Source organism: Chinchilla lanigera, unplaced genomic scaffold (genome assembly GCF_000276665.1).
Source record: "Chinchilla lanigera isolate Chin_1 unplaced genomic scaffold, ChiLan1.0 scaffold00004, whole genome shotgun sequence".
In the NCBI taxonomy this organism is placed as follows: domain Eukaryota; kingdom Metazoa; phylum Chordata; class Mammalia; order Rodentia; family Chinchillidae; genus Chinchilla; species Chinchilla lanigera.
The window spans coordinates 41,429,932-41,450,076 of NW_004955405.1; the positions used below are offsets into that span (position 1 = coordinate 41,429,932).

At 49.6% G+C, this 20,145-nt stretch overlaps 1 protein-coding gene across 1 annotated transcript in view; it reads left to right on the forward strand.

Moving 5' to 3' along the window:
- Fbxo7 (F-box protein 7) overlaps window positions 1-19,739 on the forward strand; it is a gene marked incomplete in the record, with an annotated part of 20,250 nt that extends 511 nt beyond the window's left edge. Inside the window, 8 exon segments of the mRNA XM_013519159.1 lie at window positions 3,030-3,324; window positions 7,900-8,127; window positions 9,272-9,413; window positions 11,026-11,109; window positions 14,159-14,254; window positions 16,108-16,284; window positions 17,968-18,005; window positions 19,091-19,739. Of these exon segments, the coding sequence (XP_013374613.1) occupies window positions 3,030-3,324; window positions 7,900-8,127; window positions 9,272-9,413; window positions 11,026-11,109; window positions 14,159-14,254; window positions 16,108-16,284; window positions 17,968-18,005; window positions 19,091-19,480 (1,450 nt within the window).
- Between the last annotated feature and the right edge of the window lie 406 nt (window positions 19,740-20,145).

A 20,145-nucleotide genomic window follows, 5' to 3' on the forward strand; every position in this document is an offset into this window, starting at 1 on the left:
GCCCCGCCCTCCCGCCGGGGGTCGGGAGGGTGGCCGGACGCGGTTCCGGGCTTGGGGCTTTTCCCACCGGGATGTGTTGCTCTTCGCCCAGATGGAGGTAGAGGGTGGGCTTGGGGTGACGCTGGGGAGTCGGAGTTTGGGTCGGTGAAGTCGAGAAAAGACGCGATCGTGTTACTCGTGCTCGGGGCCGGGGAGGACCGGGTTCGTTCCTCCGGAAGGTGTATCGGGGACGGTGATACCGCCGAGGGCGGTACGGAGTGGTGGGGGGCCGAGGGGGACCCTCGCCGGGTGCTGCGCTGTGCGCTCGGCTGCGAGCGGGCTGAGAAGGAAGTGGGAAAGATCCTCCGCGGGCTTTGACGGCGCGTTTCTCCGAAGGAAAGACAAACCTTCCTAGGCTTGGGTGTCTCGTACGAGATTTTTATTCTTTAACTTTACTTTTAGGGAATTCGGTAAAACGAGGCCATCTTAGGGATCTCGTTATCCAGGTTAGGGCATTGCTAGATCAAAAGCGAGCCTGTTTTCCTCCGGATTAAAAGATAAAACTAAATCGAGGAATTGTCATAACTCTTTCAACAGCGCAGTAAGCGATATGTGTGTTGTTTCTTGATGTGAAACCTCAGTGTTTTACATGCCGCATCGTCACCCCCCATACACTCAAAGTTTTCCTTCTAGGGTGTCCCGGTAGAGGTGTGTGTGTACTTTTTATTGTTAATTAGGACGGTCTCGAGGCTGTGAAATCCAGTATGACCCTGCGAGAAGAGTCCCGGTTAAGTTTCTCTTTCGGGTTTGCTTTTACAGTTGAGCCTGGTTAACTGGGAGGAATTTAAACTTCTTGTGGGAGTGAATGGAATCTTTTTTAAGTGTGTTCATTTGATAATAAGGCAGTTTAAAAATGTGTCCACTTGACATTGTTGATACAATTTTTTTTTTTTTTGTCTTTTTGAGACAGGGTTTCCATATGTAGTTCAAACTGGCCTTGAACTCACTTTTTAGCCCAGGCTGGCCTCTACCTCACAGCGATCCTTCTGCCTCAGCCTCCCAAGTGCTGAGATTATAGGCATGCGCCAGCATGCCCAGCTGAAATATTTCTTAAAAGTCTGGAGTTTCTACAACTTCATTCTCTAGTGAGGTTAACTCCCCCTCCCCCCATTTCGGAAAGTCAAGCCTTGGGAAACTGCATATTCCTTTAGAAATAGCTCTTCTTTTTTTTGAAAGTAGGAGGGAGAACTGACAGTTTTATCTTTTCTACGAATAGATATTTGAATGTACATTGTACTAGATTGTTTTTAAAGAGAAACATTGATCCAAAAACACATTCTTCCTTGGAGGTGTTTTCCCCTGTTCTGCCAAAGTTGGTATGTTTTTTGAGTGTAGCTGGCTGATTTTCAACATTTTTGTTTATCAAAACCTTTTGAAACCAGGCAGAGCCACTTGTTTCCTAATCAGCAGAAATAGTTTCTGTTTCAGTAATTTCTAGAGTCAGGCGTGGTGGCACATGCCTGTAATCGCAGCATTCTGGAGGCTGAAGCACTAGGATCTCTATGAGGTCAAGACCAGCCTAGGCTACAAAGTTCAAGGCCAGTCCAGGCTACATAGTGAAGTGAAGGCCAGCCTAAACTGCATAGTGAGACTTTGTCTCAAAAAAAATCACACACAAAGAAACTTTCTCTGCCAAAGATGCTTTAATTTGTAAGAAAAAATGTGTTTATGTGTGAAAGGAAAATTATTTATAACACTTTCAACGTGTAGTATCAAAAGAAAACAGTGTGGCTTTTCAAAGGAATTCATCTTCTGTTAGTCCTTCAAAAAATTAACATCTCAGCCTTCTAAGTGTAAATGTCTCATCACATGTTTACAAGGGGGTGATTGTTCCTCACTTCACTGCTCTGCTGTGGGAAACATGGTCTTCTCTGCAGTCAGACAATCTGTTAGGCAGAGTGGGTGGGAGTTCATTGCCTCCGCTTTAGTGGTGGGGTTTTGGGTTTGTGCTGTCTTCCATATAGAAGACATCATGACTGATCAGTAGAGGAGTGAATTTGTCATCAGTAGGAACGTTGAATTTGCACTCAGTCATCTGCACACCCTTATGAGTGTCAGTGTAAGCAGATTATCCTGTGAGGACATTGGGGCAGCCCTTATTTCAGTCCCATCTATATCTTCCAACTAATGTGCTGTGGTTGCATTTGTTCCACACACTTTGTCAGATATCAGAGGTACAGTCTCAAAGGGGACAGGTAAGAGCCCTGGTCTTTTGAAACCTAAGGTGTAGTGGTAGGCTGGGTGAGGGAAAGACAGGAAATAAATAGGTAAACACAGTGCTTTCAAGTAGTGGTGCTACGGTAGAAATAAGTGGGCAGGAGGCTTTTCCTGAGAGGTGAGCTTGAGGTGAAGCCTCCGTGGAGAACAGGACTCAGTTGTCTGAAGAGCTGGCTGAGTGATGGAGAAGCCACAGGCTGCAGGAGCTTGGTTTGCTGTCAGGATGGCTCCTGGGAAGAGGACTTAGTGGGGGAGAGGACAGGCGTCGGACCTGCTGGGGGAAGAGGGAAGGGCCAGGTGCTGGGCTTTGGGCCGTACGAAGGGTTTTGTTCTCAGTTCAAATAGGAGCCATTGGAGGGTTTTAAGCAGAGGCATGTGATCTTGTATTTTAGAAGGTATTTCACTGAATCAGTTACCCCAGTCATAGGACACATGAGGTTTTATGTAACACTAAAGGGAAATGCTGTGAATTAAGCTGATGTATCATGGAGTTTAGGAAGCATTCCAACTTCAGAGATGCCAAACTACACAGAATGTGTATCTTAGAAGGAGGAAAACGTGGCTTGCTGGTGAAGTACTCGATACCCCAGGCTGAAGTGTTCACCATGAGGAGTCTTCATCCTCTGCGTTTTATGATAAGAGTATTTCGCTACCAGTGTTTCACTGCCTCGTTCTAGAGTCACACCATGCTCCTTTTCTGTTATGCTCCAGACGTATGCTTAGGGCGGTGCCGAGAGGTGGCTCTTACTGTCCTTATCTGTCTCTCTTGGCAGTTCTGATACCCGCTATGCAATTACCCTGAACAACAGAGACGCCCTCACTGGAGACGAAGAGACCTTGGCGTCATATGGGATTGTTTCTGGGGACTTGATATGTTTGGTTCTCGAAGATGCCATGCCGGCACCTAACTTGCCTCCATCCACAGATTCAGACCATTTCTCCATCCCGAATAATGACCAGCCTTCTCTGGCTACCACCGCCAGCCAGGCCAGCATCCCAGATGAGCCACAGAGCGGTTCGTGCCGAGGACAGGCAGCCCAGTCTGGTGTCTGGCAGGACGACGGCGTGGTGGGTATCAAAAACGATGACGCTTTCAAAAGTTGTCTTTCTGTGGTCCTCTGGTAACTATAGATTTTTAAAGGAAATTATCATGTTACTGGAAGACAAGGTAGTTGTTAAATTTAAGAACAGCTGTGGTATTTGTTGCGGGGACAGACAAGATTATGACAGTTCTGAGATGCTGATCTGTTTCCTGACCAAAGTCACAGTTAAGTAACTGAGTGTAGTAGGTGGTGGTTCATTGGCTCTACTTTCACAGTTTATATGCTATTCTTTATGGATGTTATATTTCAATTTTTAAAACTTTTTAAAGAGACTTTACACATGAATTTACATGTGTTCCTTGATTTAGTCTTCATTTGGAAAATGAGCCGCAGAAACGCTTTTATTACTATTGGAAGAATGTGAATATGGATGTTTGCATTCAGTAATATCAAGGGAGTACTATTGATTTTGTTCTGTGTGGCAATACCATTGTGATTGGATTGAAAGTGCTTTCATTTGTACAGCAAAATACTTGAAGATAGGGTTAGAGCTGTATATTGTCTGTAATTTCCTTTTCCTGTTTCTGCAGAATAATTTTTGACACAGAAAATGTGCTAAAATATTAACTGTTACTGAAATTTATTTACTTCTTAAAAATAATATTCATTATCCTTTCTGGAATATATGAAGACTTACCATCATAATAAAAATTTAGTATGTGGGTCAATTTTTTTTTGAAAAGCAAAGATGTAGAGTAGTTGATAAGGTTGAATTCCGTGTGCTCAGGGTCCTTGTGCTCGGTAGGCTGCAGGGGATGTTGTTAGAGAGCCTTCTTTCAGCCTGCACTGATGGAGGGCCGGCACTGGGAGGACCAGTGTCTGCTGATGGATTTTGTTCAGGTGGTCACTCTGCCAGCTCAGTTCTCCCTTGGTTCTGTGGTTTCCTCTAAGCTTAGGATTCCCAGCTTTTTTGCTGTGGTCTGCACCCCTCATTGAGGCCACACACATAGCTCAATTGTTTGCACACACCTTGCGGCGCATTTGCACCTGGGATTGTCAGTTGGCACCACAGACTGCAGAGTGAACTTGGAAGTAATGTACACTCGTGTGCTGACCTCCAGCCTTCAGGGTCGCCGCTGTTTCCTGTGCTTTTGAATCCTCACCGCCAGCTCTGTTCACGGTCCCTTTTCCACTCCAGGTCTCTCATATCTGTTGGGTCCACCATCCAGGTTTGTCTTCTTTATGTGGTCTATTGCTTCTCAGTAACTCTGTGTCATGGGTAACACTCATGGCTTTGGAGCTGAAAAGACCAAATATCCAGTCCAGCCCTGCCATTTCACCAAAGTGAATGTCGTGTGTGGTCTTGTGAATTTCAGGGTTTTTTGAGGAGCCGCCTCGCCCAGCCTTTCTGGGGCCGGTTTCCGTGCGTCCTCCATGAGCTGCTGTCTGCAATCCAGAGCAGACTCTGCGTCTCTTCCTCCTCCCTCATGCTCCTGTGTGCGATGCCCAGCCTGGTACCACGAGGCCTTGCTCTTGCCCTTATTCTGTAGCTGACCTGCTGTTTCTCCCTCTCCTGTCTGTATTTTTTTCCGTCCTCCAAGGCCTTTGTCAATCAGTAATGTTCTTTTTGTTCTCCATGTTATCTTTTCTGCATGGCCTGCTGCGTATTGGGCAGTCATCCTACTCCTGAGCCCTGGCTCCAGCCACCCTGGGTCCCCCCACCCTGGTGGACCCTCTCGTTGCCCTGTAGATACCTTGTTATTTTTATCCTGCCTTGCAGTTTGTTGTGTGAAGTGAACAGTTTTTTAATAATGCAAGCATGATTCTTGTTTATTGTTTTTTGGGTGCATATACATTTACTGCTTCAATGTAATTCTTTTGTGGGCCTTAAATATTAAAGCTATCTCTCATGGCACTAAATATGACAGACATTAAAAAATGCTTAATAGGTTGTTAAGTTTTGAAAACCACTTGTATCCAGATAAAAGGATTTTTACTTATTTTAGAAATTATTGTGTCTCTTGTGTGTTTCTGCTTTATAGAGGTAATCTGGGGAATGAATAAGGACAATTGGCTACATATTTCAATTACTTTCTGAGTTGTTTGCTTATAGACTCACTCAGAGGCAGTGTTAGCAGACGGGCCCATTCCCTTTACTTCTGCATACTTTCAAAGTTGTCCAATAAATCAGGTGGAGCTTTTCATAGTACGTGTGAGTTACTTTACTGGCTTTCTTTGGAAAATTTTGGGAAATTAGTGTTGCTTCTGGTAATTTCAGTTCTAGCAGCGTATTGTTTTGTATTCTAAGGTTTGTATAGGGTGACTATGAAACCTTAGTGTGGAACCTGAGCGTGAACTCCTTGTAAATAATGCTTGGAGTCCTTAAAGTGGTATGGTCTGTTAATTAAGTGGAGAAGGGAGCATTACAGAAGGAAAACAAAATAGGTGACTCTCGAAGCCAGAGGAGGTGAATACTGCTCTTTAATTAAATGGGGATGAGTTTTCTCGCTTCACTCACCAGTGCTGTCCGTCTCAGTGAGAGGTGCGGTGACCTGTATCAGGCCACACAGTGCTGTGCTCGCTGACTGTTGTCACGGTCTCCTGTCAGTGACGGTGACAGGAGGGCCTTGCTGGAGAGGTGGGCTCAGCGTCTTTGTTTCCAGCGAGGGAAGGATGTGCTAAGTCCTATCGGAGTGGCCCGGGGGTGCTGGTGGCTGTGTGGAGTTGGGTGTTGGGCTTGATAAGCCTCTAGGACTTCTGATGGCGTTGGGGGGCGGTTGCCAGCTTCCGGTAACTTGTGTGCTTTTTCAGCAAGTGGTAAGCGACTGGAAGTTAGGCATAAGGGTGAAGAAGCAAAGGGCTCATTCATGATTGAGCTTGGTGTTAAGTCATTTTTTAACATAGTAGTTTTTCTTTGTTTTTTTTTTTTTTTTCTGGTACCGGGAATCGAACTCATGACCTTGCGCTTGCCAGGCAGGTGCTGTACTGCTGAGCTAAATCCCTAACGTAGTAGTTTATATGTCAAAAAATAAAACCAAACAAACCTGGAAATGGTTTTGCACTGTGCTGCTCCTGCTGCTGGCCTGTGGGTTTTGCCGAGCGAGTCTGGACCTTCCCATAGCTGTCCGGCTTTGGTCCCACAGGCTCAAGGAGAAGGGCAGCCGCTCTGGGTCCTGGCCTTGCTGCAGCCTGTCACTCTGTTTCGATTTCCTCTGCCCCCTCTTCAGTAGCAGAACAGACTTTAACAGAAGAAACATGTGCTTTGCATCAGGAGTTGAGCACAAGCCTAGGAAACGAACTTTCTGAACAAAATTGAAATTAATACGGTAACTCAGTTTTATTGAGGCGTGTTTCGCATGTAAAAGCCCTGAACTGGGCATGTGTCAGGGGACAGGGGTTGCTTTCAAGTTTTTATTAGCTGGCTACCTTGGTTGTGTTACTTAATCTTTCTGAGTTACAGTTATAGCATCTGTACAAAGGTCATATTATCTGCCTCGTGTAATTTACCGGGTCACTGAGAGGCACAAGTGAGAAAACGCTTAGAGCACAGCAGCACTGTGGGATTGGGACTGTTGGGCAGGCGCTTCTGAGACGTGCTGTGTGCCACGTCCTGTGTGGGGTACGAAGTGACCACTTGTCGTCTGGTCCTGTGCAAGCTTACGGCTGCTTGGGATGCAGATGGTGGTCAGGAAGTTGCAGGAAGTGTGGGGAGGGGCAGTTACCAGCCCCCCACAGCAGAGTGTGGTCGGGATTATCTCTGCTCAGTGGGAGGGCAGGGCCCGGGAGGGCCAGCAGGAAGTGAGCCCGATAGAGAGGCAGTCAGGCAGCGAAAGGCCTCCCAGGCAGAGTGCAGGAGCTTGGACTGCTGTTTTTTAGGCCTGTGTTTCTGGTCCGGTCCTCCTTGGAAGACTTGTTTCATGAGCGCCTCAGTGTTAGAAGGATAATGTGTCTTGGTTCGGTGTTCCGTGCATGGTGCTCTCACGTTTAGACTTCCCAGGGCCTTTACAGTGCAAGTAACGTATTTGGTGCGTGTGGAGAGTGAGGTTAGGTGGCTGCAGCATGCGGCGTTTTCCACACTGAGCTGACTGTGCACTGACCTTTTTTAGGAACATGAGGGGACACAGCAGAGCCCACAGTTGGGGGAGTGCTGCTGCCTGAATAGAGCAGTGCTGGTGCTTGAGCTGGGGTGTAGGGCGTAATGAAGCTAAAACTGCTGAGAGATCGGCAGTGTGTGAGGCGCCAGGCGGCGGAGGCTGTTGCCAGAAACCAGGAGAGAGAAGGAGAGTCTGGATCGTTGCTGGGACGGGAAGGGGCAGCTGTTGCCAGGTGTGAGTTTCCGTGGAGCTTGGAGCAGGGTTCAGGAGGGAGAGCAGACCCAGGAGTGGCTTCCAGGCTTCGAGCGTATCGGCTGAAACGCGTGGAGATCCCAGGGGGCTTGTGGGCTCCCTCATTTATGAGGGCTCCCTGTGAGGGGCTCCTGACCTGAACCCACTGGTTCGCCGTGGCTTTGAGTGCTAATCGCAGTTCACTTTGGGATATGAGAGGTTCTGTGTGTAAGTATTTTCAATGAATTCACTATTTTTCTTGTTACCCCTTTCAGGCAGGGCCCAGTCAGAGCATGGCAGCTGAGTCGGAGGAGGATGCTGTGGGCATGGAAGAGGGTCCCAGCCTCCATCCCTCAGAACCCATGCTCTGCAGCGAGGCGGCGGAAGGGCAGGTGCCACACTCGCTGGCGACCCTGTATCAGTCAGCCGGCTGCTGCGATGCCAGCGACGCCCTGGTGGTGCTGATCCACCTCCTCATGGTGGAGTCAGGGTACATCCCTCAGGTAAGGCCAGAGAGCAGCCGCGGCCCTCGGGAGGTGTGTGGCGGGGGTATCGAGCACAAAGGGCCGGGCAGTGAGGGACTCTTGTGGGCATGCAGTAAGTGCACCACTCCCTCTCTTCCCCGTTTTCTTTGTCGGTATTTAGTAGTACAGAGGGGTTGGTAACAATAGTTCTAAAAAGACAAAGGGTTCTTGGTGGTAATCCGTGGATAAAATGAGGTCAGCGAGCGTGGGTGGAGTGTGCCTGGACAGCTCACTAGGTTATTTTCTAGGAATTGCTGTGACTGAGTTGGGAAGGGGGCACTGCTGTCCCTGCGGTTGCTCACCTTCTTCATCCCTTCAGTCCGTATCTGTCAATAAGCAGCTTCCAGTGCTGGCCAGCGCATTGTCCCTGGCCCAGGCGGCCCTCCTCAGTGGAGGGCTAGGGGGCATAGAGACCACTCGGGTATACTGGGGACGTTCTAGGAGAGCCATCTGCATACCCGGGGCGGGGCTTCGCAGAGACTCGGGAGCAGAGCTTGTCCACGCAGACGCGCTAAGGGACACATGGCACCTACAGAATGCAGGTTGTGCTCAGTAGGTCTGAGCGTCTCCCGTGCAGTGCCCGTGCTGCTGGGCATGCAGGGTCACAGAGTGTAGAGTAATTCACATGCCTACAAGCCCACGTCTGCCACGTACTGAGCCGCAGATGAGGAGGTAAACCACTGGGAACCCTCCTCACCCTCAAGGAGTCCATAGTGGGTGACAGGCAAATAAAAACTACGGTATGTAAATAACGAGTACTGGCTGACCTATGACGTCAGAGTGCGTCGCATGGAAATGTGAACAGAAGTTTGGGGGGAGGAGGAACAACGGGCTTGGAAAGGCTTTCCAGAAGAAGGGCTGTGAGCTGGGTTCTTGAGTAATGATGCCGGCTTTGCGAGGTGGACAGGTGAGCCTGGAGAGAGAAATGGGGCCTTATTTCTCTGATGCAGTTTTACCTGGTGGAATAAAAATTTGCAATGTAATTATCTGCCATTAATAACAGTCTCAGCGGTGTAACCCATTTTAAGTGACAGAATGTTAGTGTCTGAACGAGTTTGGATTTTAAATTTTTTGGAATTACTTCTTTCCTTGCTTTCGTTTTCCCTTTCATTTCACTCTGCAGGGGACGGAAGCCAAAGCTGCGTCCATGCCGGAGAAGTGGCGGGCCAGTGGCGTGTACCGGCTGCAGTACACACACCCGCTGTGCGAGGGCAGCTCTGCTGCGCTCACCTGTGTGCCGCTGGGCAGCCTGACCGTCGTCAATGGTAACCGGAGGCACCAGGGGCTCTGTGCAGGAGTTGTGCACGTGGGTTAGGAGCACGTATGCACACACACACACACACACACACACGTTTCCTTCCTAGTGTCTTGTGGCCATGTCAGTGACTGGTTATCGTGCTCCAGCTGTGAGCCTTTCTCAGCTTTATTTCGTGTCTAGACCACTGACGCTGAGTTGGGAGGTGATAGCATACGAGACCCATGCTGAACCTGGCAGCCTTCCCTCTTCGGGAGGGCGCTGTGCTGATCAGAGCGAAATGAGTTCATTACGTTGCAGCTCTGTGAAGGCTGTGTTCTTTTTGATGCCTCTCTGTAGATGGCCTTTTGTTTTTAGTTTTTAAACAGAAGTCTTGTACAGAGACTATGAGATGGAGCTGTGTCCCCGTGTACCCAGTCAGGCGTCTCTGACCAGCGCTGCTGTGCCCTCCCCCTCGAGAAGTCGTGCTGCAGAGAGGGTTGATTTTCCCTCTGCCCTCGGTGTGGAGATCTCACTGGGGCAGCAGTGCTCCTCACCCGTGTCTGTCACGGTAGCTCAGGTTCTGCTCTGCCTGCCTGGCCGGCAGCGCTTGCTGGAATGGCCTTGCCTTGCTCATGCTGGAGCTGCACTTGGGGACCTACTCTTCCTTGTTCCTGGCGTTCGTTTGGGGGGTTTATCCTTTTGGCTTGGTAAGATAATGTAAGATTGAACAACTGCATTTGTGTGTGTGTGTGTGTGTGTGTGTTTGAAAAAAATGCTTTTTTCTGCTAAGATTTACTTGGTGAGCTACTGAGATGGAGGGTGGGTCATGTTTTAATCACTGTGCTGCCTCCCATCCTGACCTGCTGGCGCCAGCGGTGAATGCACGATGCTGTGTGCCTCAGTTTCTCAGAAGAGCCTTTCAGGCCCTCTGTCTACTCAGTACCTGATGATCTGTTTTTTCCCGCTTTGTTCCTTCACCGTTCTTGGCATACCAGTGAATTGCAGGCCTACTCGGCGGCCCAGCAGGCCCTCCCACGGTGACTGCCTTGGGAGGAACGCCGTGTCCCTGGTCTCCCTCCCGGGTACCCTGCTGCGTGGCGCACACACGTGGTGGCACATCACTGCCTCTTTCACGGGGCCCATAAAGTGCGCCTTTGTGCCAGGGCCCCCGCTGGGCTGCGGTGGGTCACAGGCGCGGCTCTTTGGTCCAGAGAACAGTGCTGCTGGGTAGACTGGCAGAATCCCTTTCATGAACAGCGACGGGCCCGCTGCCAAGGGCACATGAGACGTGCATGGTGTTTTTACTGACTTCCGTGAAACGGGTTTTGTTGTGTTTGGTTGCCCCCCGTCACCCTTGCTGCATATCTCTCAATAGCTAATCAGCTGCTGCAGGTGGTACTCAGCAGGCTGCTCACAAAGATGCCCTCTATAGTTTCTAAAGGTGCTGTGGAGAGTGACTTCACTTGGTGGCAGGTGTACACTTTTGACCCTGTCTGAGGGAAGGAAGTGGGCACGGGGCAGCTTGCTTTGCCTGGTGTGTCCGCAGTGCACTGTGGGCAGGGAGTGCAAGCTGCTCCTGAAGAAGGAGGCAGTTAGTGAGCTGGCACAGCCTTTACGTCATCTTTTTTTCTTATTTCCAGCTACGCTGAAGATCAACAGTGAGATTAAAAGTGTGAAAAGATTGCAGCTGCTGCCAGCCTCCTTTATCTGCACAGAGAGACCAGGTGACGTCATCATTTCACTTGAGGAGCTGTGAGATGCTCACTTTTGAGAACACTGGAAAGATAGTGCACAGAAGACAGAACACTCCCGGTGTGACTAAAGCAAATTCAAGACAGTCTTGTCTCTTGAGTTGCTGGAGGTTTGGGTTGCAATTGGATGAGTTAGTTTGGTTCCTATTTTTCTCAGGGTGGTGGAGCGCTGAATTCCGTTTATACTGCTATTATGAACTAACACGTCTGTGTAATTCTTGCCGGCCTGGTGCTGCTTCATGGTCTCTGTTCATTCTGGAGCTCTTTTGAGCAGTGTGCCTAAGCAGTGTTGAGAGACTCCCTTGTTGTGTGCGTCTGTGCAGCTTCCTTGCTGTTACTGGGGGAAGCACTGTACTCATACTGTTTTCTTAAGTATTGTCTTGGTTACTTTTCTCCCGTTGCTGAGACAAAATACCCAACGCCCAAAATGAAGGAAGGAAAGGTTTATTTAGCTTACAGTTTGTGGAGGTTTCAGTCCATACTTGGCTGGCCCCGAGGCAGAAGGTAGCAAACCAACAAGAGCAAAGGGGGGAACGGCAGCCGAACAGCAAACAGCCAGAGCAAACCGGAGGAATGGCGGCAAGCAGCCTCTTTTCCTGCCTTACTTTGTAAACAGGCTACCCCCACCTAAGGGGCATGTAGCTCTCACATAATCTCCATGCCCTCCTCTTCCACAGGCTCAGGATGTATACAAAGTAAGCACCCTGGCTTCCTGCTGAGTCACTTAGCCAAACCTCTAGACTCCCCAAGTTGACACAGTGTTTAAACCATAACAAATATAAATGTATTTGGGTTATAAATTTGATTGTTACAAGTTTGCATTCTAAGCATGGTTTTGCTTATACTCTATATAGTGTCTTAGTCAGTGTAAAAGAGACAGATTTTCCTCTTTATTGGCTTTCAGGTATACCCAAACTGAGAGGCAGACAAGTGGTTAAAGGAGAAGAGATGGGATGGAGAGAATTCACACTCTCCAAGCTTCTGTTTTCTGTGGGGTGTGTGCCCTTACCTGCATTGCCCATTCACTCTCATCAAAAGATGAGGGAGTTGAGCCCCATGGGTGTCGGGGACTGGGGATGGTGTGTGTGGCAGTGTCTTCTGGGGAGAGCTGGCTAGATCCTTGGGCTGTCTGAACCCCTAGAGACTTATTCTTGGTAGCTTCCAGGGGAGATCAGGCCTGAGATACTGATCTAGACTAAAACTGATGGGAAAAGGAGACAGAAGAATATTTATAATGGTAGAACCAGAGCTTGGGCATTAACTCAATTGAACACGTAATGTCAGACTAGACCAGTATTAACTTTTTTACGCTGTTGCTCTCGTAAGTAACAGTAAATTCGTAGGTTTTTGCAGATTTTTCCTCAGTCCCCTCCTGACACTTTAATACTACTTATGTCCTGTATACTTAACTGGTGTAGTAGCTGGGGTATCTTTTGCTCTCCAAGAAGCAGCTTTTGCGCCTTTGGGGTTGCTCTTTCTTGCCCCTGTGGAAAAGCCTGGGTCAAAACAGGTGTGCCTTTTCCATTAAGAGCAGAATAGCTTGAAATTCCTTGGCTGGAACGCTTTCTGTTCGTCCCCATGGAGAGTGCCTTGCTATGGGCGAACCATCCCGACAGCCTTTCAGTTTTTATGCCCATTGTATAGACCAGGAAACAGTTCCCGAGAAAGGCAAATTACTTCGGGGCCTCAAACCTAATAAATGGAAGAATTTAGGGTTGAACAGATATTTTTGATTCCCAGCCTTTTAAAAACAACTTTTATAGGGATCTGCTCAAATCCCTGTTATTTCCTTGTTTCTCTTAAGGAAATGAAAGGAGAGGCAGAAGTTTTATTAAATTTATGGATTATTTTTAATAAAGTACTTTTATGCTAACTAGGAATATGCTATTCATTTGGCAAGTCGTTTCAATAAATTTTATTGTGGCTTTTGGTTTAGACTAGAACCTATCCCTGAGTACTGTTGCTTAGACTTCTAAGATCCTAAATATTAATACGGTAGGTTGCTGAAGGAAATGATGTAAAGAAAGTCAGTTTTTATACTTGAAGAAAGGTCTTGAGCCAAATCGGTTTTTGAAATGTCTCAACATCAGATTTCAAACTTAGGATTGTAGTTTCACACAGCGAAGGGTAGAGTTTACTGGCATGTCTCTTTCCCTGTTCTCGTGAATCATGTGACGGCGCATTTAGGAATAGTGAAATGCGCAGTGCGGGAAGGGCAGGGCGTGGGCACGCGCTGTGGGGACCCTGGGTGCTCTGCATGAGGTTTACGCCGTAACAGCTCCTTGGGGCTTTTGGGGTGTCCCTGTTAAACAGGTGTGCAGACAGGTTGCGGGTGAGTGGGGCAGGTTGCTGCAGGGTTGGGCGTTTGGTAAGCTGGACTTGGGAGCCCCGGTGCAGTGTGCAGCCCCGGTCTTTGTGGAGAGCCTCTGCTGCATGGTGCGGACTCGGCAGGGCCGCGGTGGAGCCCGGTGGTCGGGAGTTGCACACTGCACGGGGGGCGGCATCCTGGGCCCTGTGTGCACTGAGCAGGGGCGGTGTGGCTGGAAAAGAGCACTTTGAAGCCAGACGCACCAGCTTTGTACCTTGTGCTGCCGCTTGCTGTGGGGCCAGGGCCCAGCGCTCTGTACTTCGCCCTGTTTCACATGGGACAGTAGCATCTGTTGCTTACTTAGGAAGGCTGCTGGGATGGTCCGCGGGTGGCGAGTGCCAGGACTGAGAGAGCTGGCCCTGCCGTGTGCAGGGCCCGTCGATGGCGTGCGAGGTCATCCATGTGCTGGGAGCAGGGTCTCACACGGCAGGGTTTGCACACTTAGCCCATGAGCCCTGTGGGTTGGGAACAGTCCTGTGGCTTTCCTTCCAGGACTCCTACCCGCCTCTCCTCTCGGGACGTGGGGTACCGTGTGTCAGGGTGGGGGTTTCTTGGTCACATGTATGTACCACTTTGGTTTGGCTTGACAGAGTAAAAGAAGACAGATTTTCTGCTTGATTTTGTGTTTTGATATTTCATTTTTTAAAAATTCAGGGGAAAATGCAGCCGAGGTATACAAAGGTCTTCAGAAGCTCTCCCGGCTCTTCAAAGACCAGCTGGTGTACCCGCTCCTGGCTTTCACCCGGCAAGGTGAGGGGGATGTGGTCGCAGGTGAACACCCCGGAGTCTCACCCTGGGAAGCACGTGACCCTGACGCTGCGCTCCCCTCCCTGACCGGGCTCTGCTCTTTTAAGATGAAGTGTCCGCGTGACTTCCCCAAATGTTGCCCACTTCGTCTCTGATGCATTTCCACAGCATTCTGTGTGCATCTGTATTGTAGTGCTTCTGCTGTCGTGAATGTGACTTCCTTCCATGTGAGGTTGTGGGTTGAAGGGAGGGAATGTGTCCTGCTCACTTCTAATTGTCTAGCGTAGGTCTAGTCCGAAGAGATGCCCAACCCAATTTGCAGGGTTTACATATCTTTAAGCCTATGTTTACTAGGACCTCTGTGTCAGACATCTTATTGGATGTTTCATATCCCTAATGACTTTTTAATGCTAATTACTTTGAAGTAGATTTGTATTATATGCATTTTATAGATGATGGAGTAATTCAGAGGCTTACGATTCCCTCAAGGTGCTTGTATTGGCTCTGTCTGATTCGTGTTTCATTACAAATCTCTTAGAACCCTAGTGACTTGGTGCTCGCTCCTGTGCATGTGGCGTGTGGCTGGCTTTGTTCACAGTGCTCTTGCCTGGGGCGCATGCTCACTGTGGCAGAGGGAAGAGGCCTGGTGGCCCAGCCATGTGTTGGTTTGCAGAGGCTTGGCTCCAAAGTGGAGCGTCCTTCCCCTCCCACCTCACCAGACAGAAAGGTCCGTGTGGCTGGCCCTGACACATGGGACAAGGCAGTAGAGGTGCCGGGTGGGCAGGCTCCGGGAACTACAGCACAGCCTCCTGCAGAGCCGCAGAGATAAGAGTCACCCTTCACTGTTACCTGAGTAAATGCTCTTGGTTTCAAGGTGCCCGATGCCAAGGCTGGGATTACCCTCGTTGTCCACTTCCGTGCGTGATGAGTCAGAGTAACGTGAATTTAAAACCCTTGCACGTATCTGTTGGACTTGTTTGTCTTCACTAGCGGGGAGCAGTGTCACTGATACTCCCAGGGGACTGATACAGGTTGAGTGTCCTCATCAGAAAATCTGCAATCCACAGTTCTCCAGAATTGGAACCTTTTTCATTACCAACAAGACACTTAGAAAGGTCCAGATTTTGGACTTTTGGATTAGGGATGTCTAGCCAATAAAATCTATGGAAATATTCCAAAACTGGGAAAACTCTAAAGTCTGAAATACTCTGATCCCAAGCATTTTGGGTAAGAGTCTGTTAAACAAAAGTAATTTTCATTGACAGTGAGATTCTCTTCATTTCCTGCTTTGGCTTTGCCTCCCAATCTCTGCCTTCCTGTCCCTCGGCCTCTTGCGTGTGGAGTAATAGTGATGCTGCCCCTCGAACACTCGCGCCAGGCACTGTCCTGGCTGCTCTGTGCTATGCAGTAGCGTGCTTAGCTCTCACACTGAGGTAGGTGGTGTGTCGCTGACACACTTGCAGATGAGGACGCGGGGTAGGTGCAGTTTAAAAGTGTGGCCTGAAGCGCACGGCTGTGAGTGGCAGGACTTGGAGCCAGTCGTGAGGGCGGGGGCCCTGCACTTCCTGAGGCAGAGTCGTCACTTTGATGCACGGAGGGCTGCTGTGTGAGCGTCTAGAAGCTGTCAGTCACTCAGTGTGCTAAGTCATGTCCTACACGAGTAAGGGGGTGGGAGCGGCACTGGAGTTAGTAGCACCTGCAGAGCCTGGAGTTAGACTTCAGCTGGAGATGATGTTTGCATGGATAGTGGGGACCGTCGTCTGGCTTGTCACCTCGGCAGGCACAGCAGCAGCTCTGGCTGGCAGGGCTGCATGCCCTTGCTCAGCAGCCACGGTAGCCTCTCTCTCCCTCCACAGCCCTGAACCTCCCCGACGTGTTTGGCCTGGCTGTGCTCCCCTTGGAGCTGAAGCTGCGGATCTTCCGGCTCCTGGACGTGCGCTCCGTCCTGTCTCTGTCTGCAGTCTCTCGCGACCTCCGTATTGCATCGAATGACCCGCTGCTGTGGAGGTGTCTGTATCTGCGGGACTTTCGAGGTGATTCCACACGTTAAGGAGAAGGGGCTCCTCCTACTGGAGTCTCAGCCTCTGCAGAGTTGCAGGTGCTAAGGGACAGCTTTAGAAGAGAGAGTCTAGGCTTCCTGCCCCTGTGCTTGTGTGCCCAGCGCTCTCATTTATGTCCTCTCTGCAGCTAAGCACATTATTTCAGCGTGGCAAAATGGGAGGGTGAGGGTTTTCTGCAGCGAAGGCCATTGCAGCTCCTGACGGGGGATGAACTGTATTCTGACCCCTCGGGGAGCCTGGCGTGTGAGTGCTCCTGGCCCGCCCAGGACAGCTTTATGCCCGACTGTGGAACCTAGTGCTCACTGCAACATGACCACAGTGAATCCAGGTGCTGGGACTCCTGGGTCAAGGCCAAACACCTGACCTGGGTGCTGCGTCCCCGCCTCCATTTTTCTGTTTACCAGGGCTTTTCTCTGTTGCTCTGCCCTAGGCTGGGTCCTGAAGTTCAGGAGTTGTTTTATAAAGCAGTAGGACACCCAAAAAAGCCAGTATTTGTTTGATAAACAGTATCCGTTTTTAAATAGGAATAAACTTCTGTTCAGTCCAGTACATGTAGGTGTGTACTGCGTTGCAGCTAAAGTGACTTAGGCTGTGGCTTCTGTCAGCAAGTGTGAGTGATAACGTGCGTGATGAAGCGCCCACCTGCACACTGCAGACGTCTGGCGGGCAGCTTCGCTCCTGACCTGCTTTTTTAAAAAGTAGAATGTCGTGGTTGTCATTGGGGGTGTTAAGTTTTTTTTTAAACTTAAAAATGTAAGAAGTGAGAATGACTTAGTTTCCTTTTCCTCCTTGATTCCCAAGGCATTGTTCTGCTTTATCCAAAGTTTAAAGTTCTGTTTTGTCACAACTGGCAGCAAGTGTCATTTAGAAATGAAAAACAGTTTTTAGTCCGAAGGAAAATGACCGATGTGTGTGGAACAGCAGAGAAAGAGCAGGCTGTGTGGAAATACTCACAGAAGGACCGGGTGCTCGCGTTCCTGCGCCCAGGGTCAGGCCTTGGGTTGCCTCGTCTCTTGCTCTCCGCCTGTGGCCCCGACTTGTAGTGAGCTGTGTGTCCCTGCGGGTGCGGTGTACAGGGTGGAGCACGGGTGCGTCTCGGTTCCCTGTTGTGCTAGCTTGTGGCGGAGACGTCGCCGTCTCCTATCCGAACTGTTCCTTAGATGAAAGTGGATTGGGGCCCTCGTTCCTCATTTCACATACTTCAAATAAGGACACAAAAGAATCCCTGCTCACCGTTACTTCCTGGTGGTTAAATCACTGTGAGTGAGGTGGGAGGAACCATCTCACCTAGACTCAGAAGGAAGCCTGGTGAACCTGGCCTGCAGGACTGGTAGCGGACGTGGGCCCTGACACACTCTTGTGGTTGGGTGTGGCAGGAGCTGTGGGTGGGAGCAGGTCTGAGGAGAGTGTGAGTTGTGGGGCCCTGAGTGCAGGGACCCCCAGTGTGCAACAGCAAGCCTGGAAAGGGGTGTTCACTCTGAGCCCCCAGGAGAGGGTCGAGCGAGGCTTGGGGCGCATGCAGTGTATGCTCGCGAGGGCCCCTGGTTCCTTGTGCCATGCAGGTCAGTCTCCGTCTGTGGAGGACAGAACGAGCCCGCCGTTCCGTGCTAGCTGGAGGAAATGTGTTTCATTCTGTATTTTTTGTTTCCTTTGTAGATGGTTCTGTCAGAGTTCGAGACACGGATTGGAAAGAAGTAGGTATTTTTAAATATGAAGGCTAATAATATCTATGACACAGAAATCAGCAGTGAATTAATAGTGGGACATACTTCATTTTTATTATGGTATAGTGACATTTGTTTGCATTAAATGTCAGTAATGAAAATAGTTTTCCTCTTTTGCTTTAGACTTAACCTTCGTTTTCCTATAATTACATAGGAAAGATGTCTTAATATGATTGCTTTTCATCTTAATATAAAATATTCTTACATTTTGGCAAAAACATTTGAATTGTCTTTGTAGTGGAGTAGTCTTCGGCTGTTCAGGTAAAATGGTACATTTGAAAAGGATTGTTTTATTTGCAGGTAAGTGCGGTGAGAGATAGCAGCAGGACTGAGGGAACTCCTTGGGATCTAATAGGGAAAATTAATTAAAATCCTTACTGTGTACCAGCTACACAGTACTGTTCCTTAGACTGTATCCCATCTTCTAAAGTAGGCCCCTGTTTTTTGTTTTAAATTGGGATCACCTGGGGACCGAACTTAGGTGGAAATGAATTTATTTATTTTATCTAATTTTTATTTTTTGGTACCAGGGTTCCAACTCAGACCCTTGTGCTTGCCAGGCAGGCACTTGCACCACCGAGTTATCCCCCTGCCCAGAAATGCACTTAAATGTTGTCTATCCCCTTTCCCACGCTCAAGTGTTGTATTTTCCATTCTCAAAAAGGCCAGTGTGAGATTGCAGGCCAGCGCAGGTGTGCTGCCCGAGTCCTGAGTCCGTACTACCGAGTGAACCCTGCTTTGGATTCGTTGGTGCAGCACAGTTGCAGGGGGGTGGTCCCAGCCTGTTGCACACCTGTAATCTCAGCCCTCTGGAAGGCTGAGGCAGGACAATTGCAAGTTCAAGTCCTACCTGGGAAACTTAGCAAGACGTTGAGGATGTAGCTCAGTAGTAGAGGGCTCCTGGGTTCAATTCCTAGTGCCACCAAAAGGAGAGAACATCGCCCCGGCTCTCCTTTCTGTGCACTGTTCTGTCTGCTGGACAGTGGGAGAGGTGGGTAGGTCTGTGTGACTGGAGGGCACCAAGTCACCCCATGTCCTGTGCTTTTTCCCTACAGCTATACAAGAAGAGGCACAGGCAGAGGAAGGAGGCTCGGAGGGGGCGGCACGCGGTGTTCCTGCCCACATCCCCCCACCCCAGCCCGTTCTACCCCAACCCCTTTCCCCCAAGCCCCTTCCCCCCCAGCCCGCTCCTCCCTCCAGGCATCATTGGTGGTGAATACGACCATCGGCCAACGTTGCCCTATGTTGGGGACCCAATCAGTTCCCTCATCCCGGGGCCTGGGGAGACTCCCAGCCAGTTCCCTCCGCTCAGACCTCGTTTTGACCCAATTGGCCCCTTCCCAGGACCCAGCCCCATGCTGCCAGGGCGAGGTGGCCCGGGTGACAGGTTCCCCTTGAGACCTGGCCGGGGCCGGTCCTCTGACAACCGGATGTCATTCATGTGATGGGTGCAGCCTCACTCTGGAGGCGACTGGGCAGCACGCTTGGGGCCCAGCCCCAGGGCTCTCCTGGTGTGGTAGGGAGAGCCGTATCCCCAGCGCCTTCGAGGTGATGCAGCTCGTGGGAGGAGGTGGCCCAAGGTCACCCTGTGACAGGTTGGCCTTGGGAATGTGCCTGCTGCTTTCCTGCCTGGATCCCCTCTGGAATGGAGCCTGTTGTAATGTTCTGCACAACATTAAACACAAAGTGTCACTTACTCTGCAATCTTGACTTCTATTCCAGAAATACGTCTTGTGAATACTGAAAACATTCTCAGTTTTACTCAAACATTTTAAAACTATCGGGGAACCTTCTGAGCATAGGCAAATGAGTATTGCAGGGGTTTCTCAGCCTTTTTTTTTTTTAAGTGGTTGTCTTTAAATGAGAGTTAAATGTACAAAGCAAGCAGAAGCAGAGCAGGTCTGCTTGACCTTGTGTGGCCCTTCCTCCCTCTCGGTGGAGCTCGGGCTGTGGGCAGCACTGCCCGAGACGTTTCGAGCTCTTGGTGTCGTGTTTGCACCCTGAGCAGACGACTTCCTAACGGAGTTCTGCTTTGAGTGCTGGTCTGGTACTTGCTCTTCCAAGACAGCCTTCTCTCCCTGGAAAAACATGTTGCTTTTAAGACTTAACA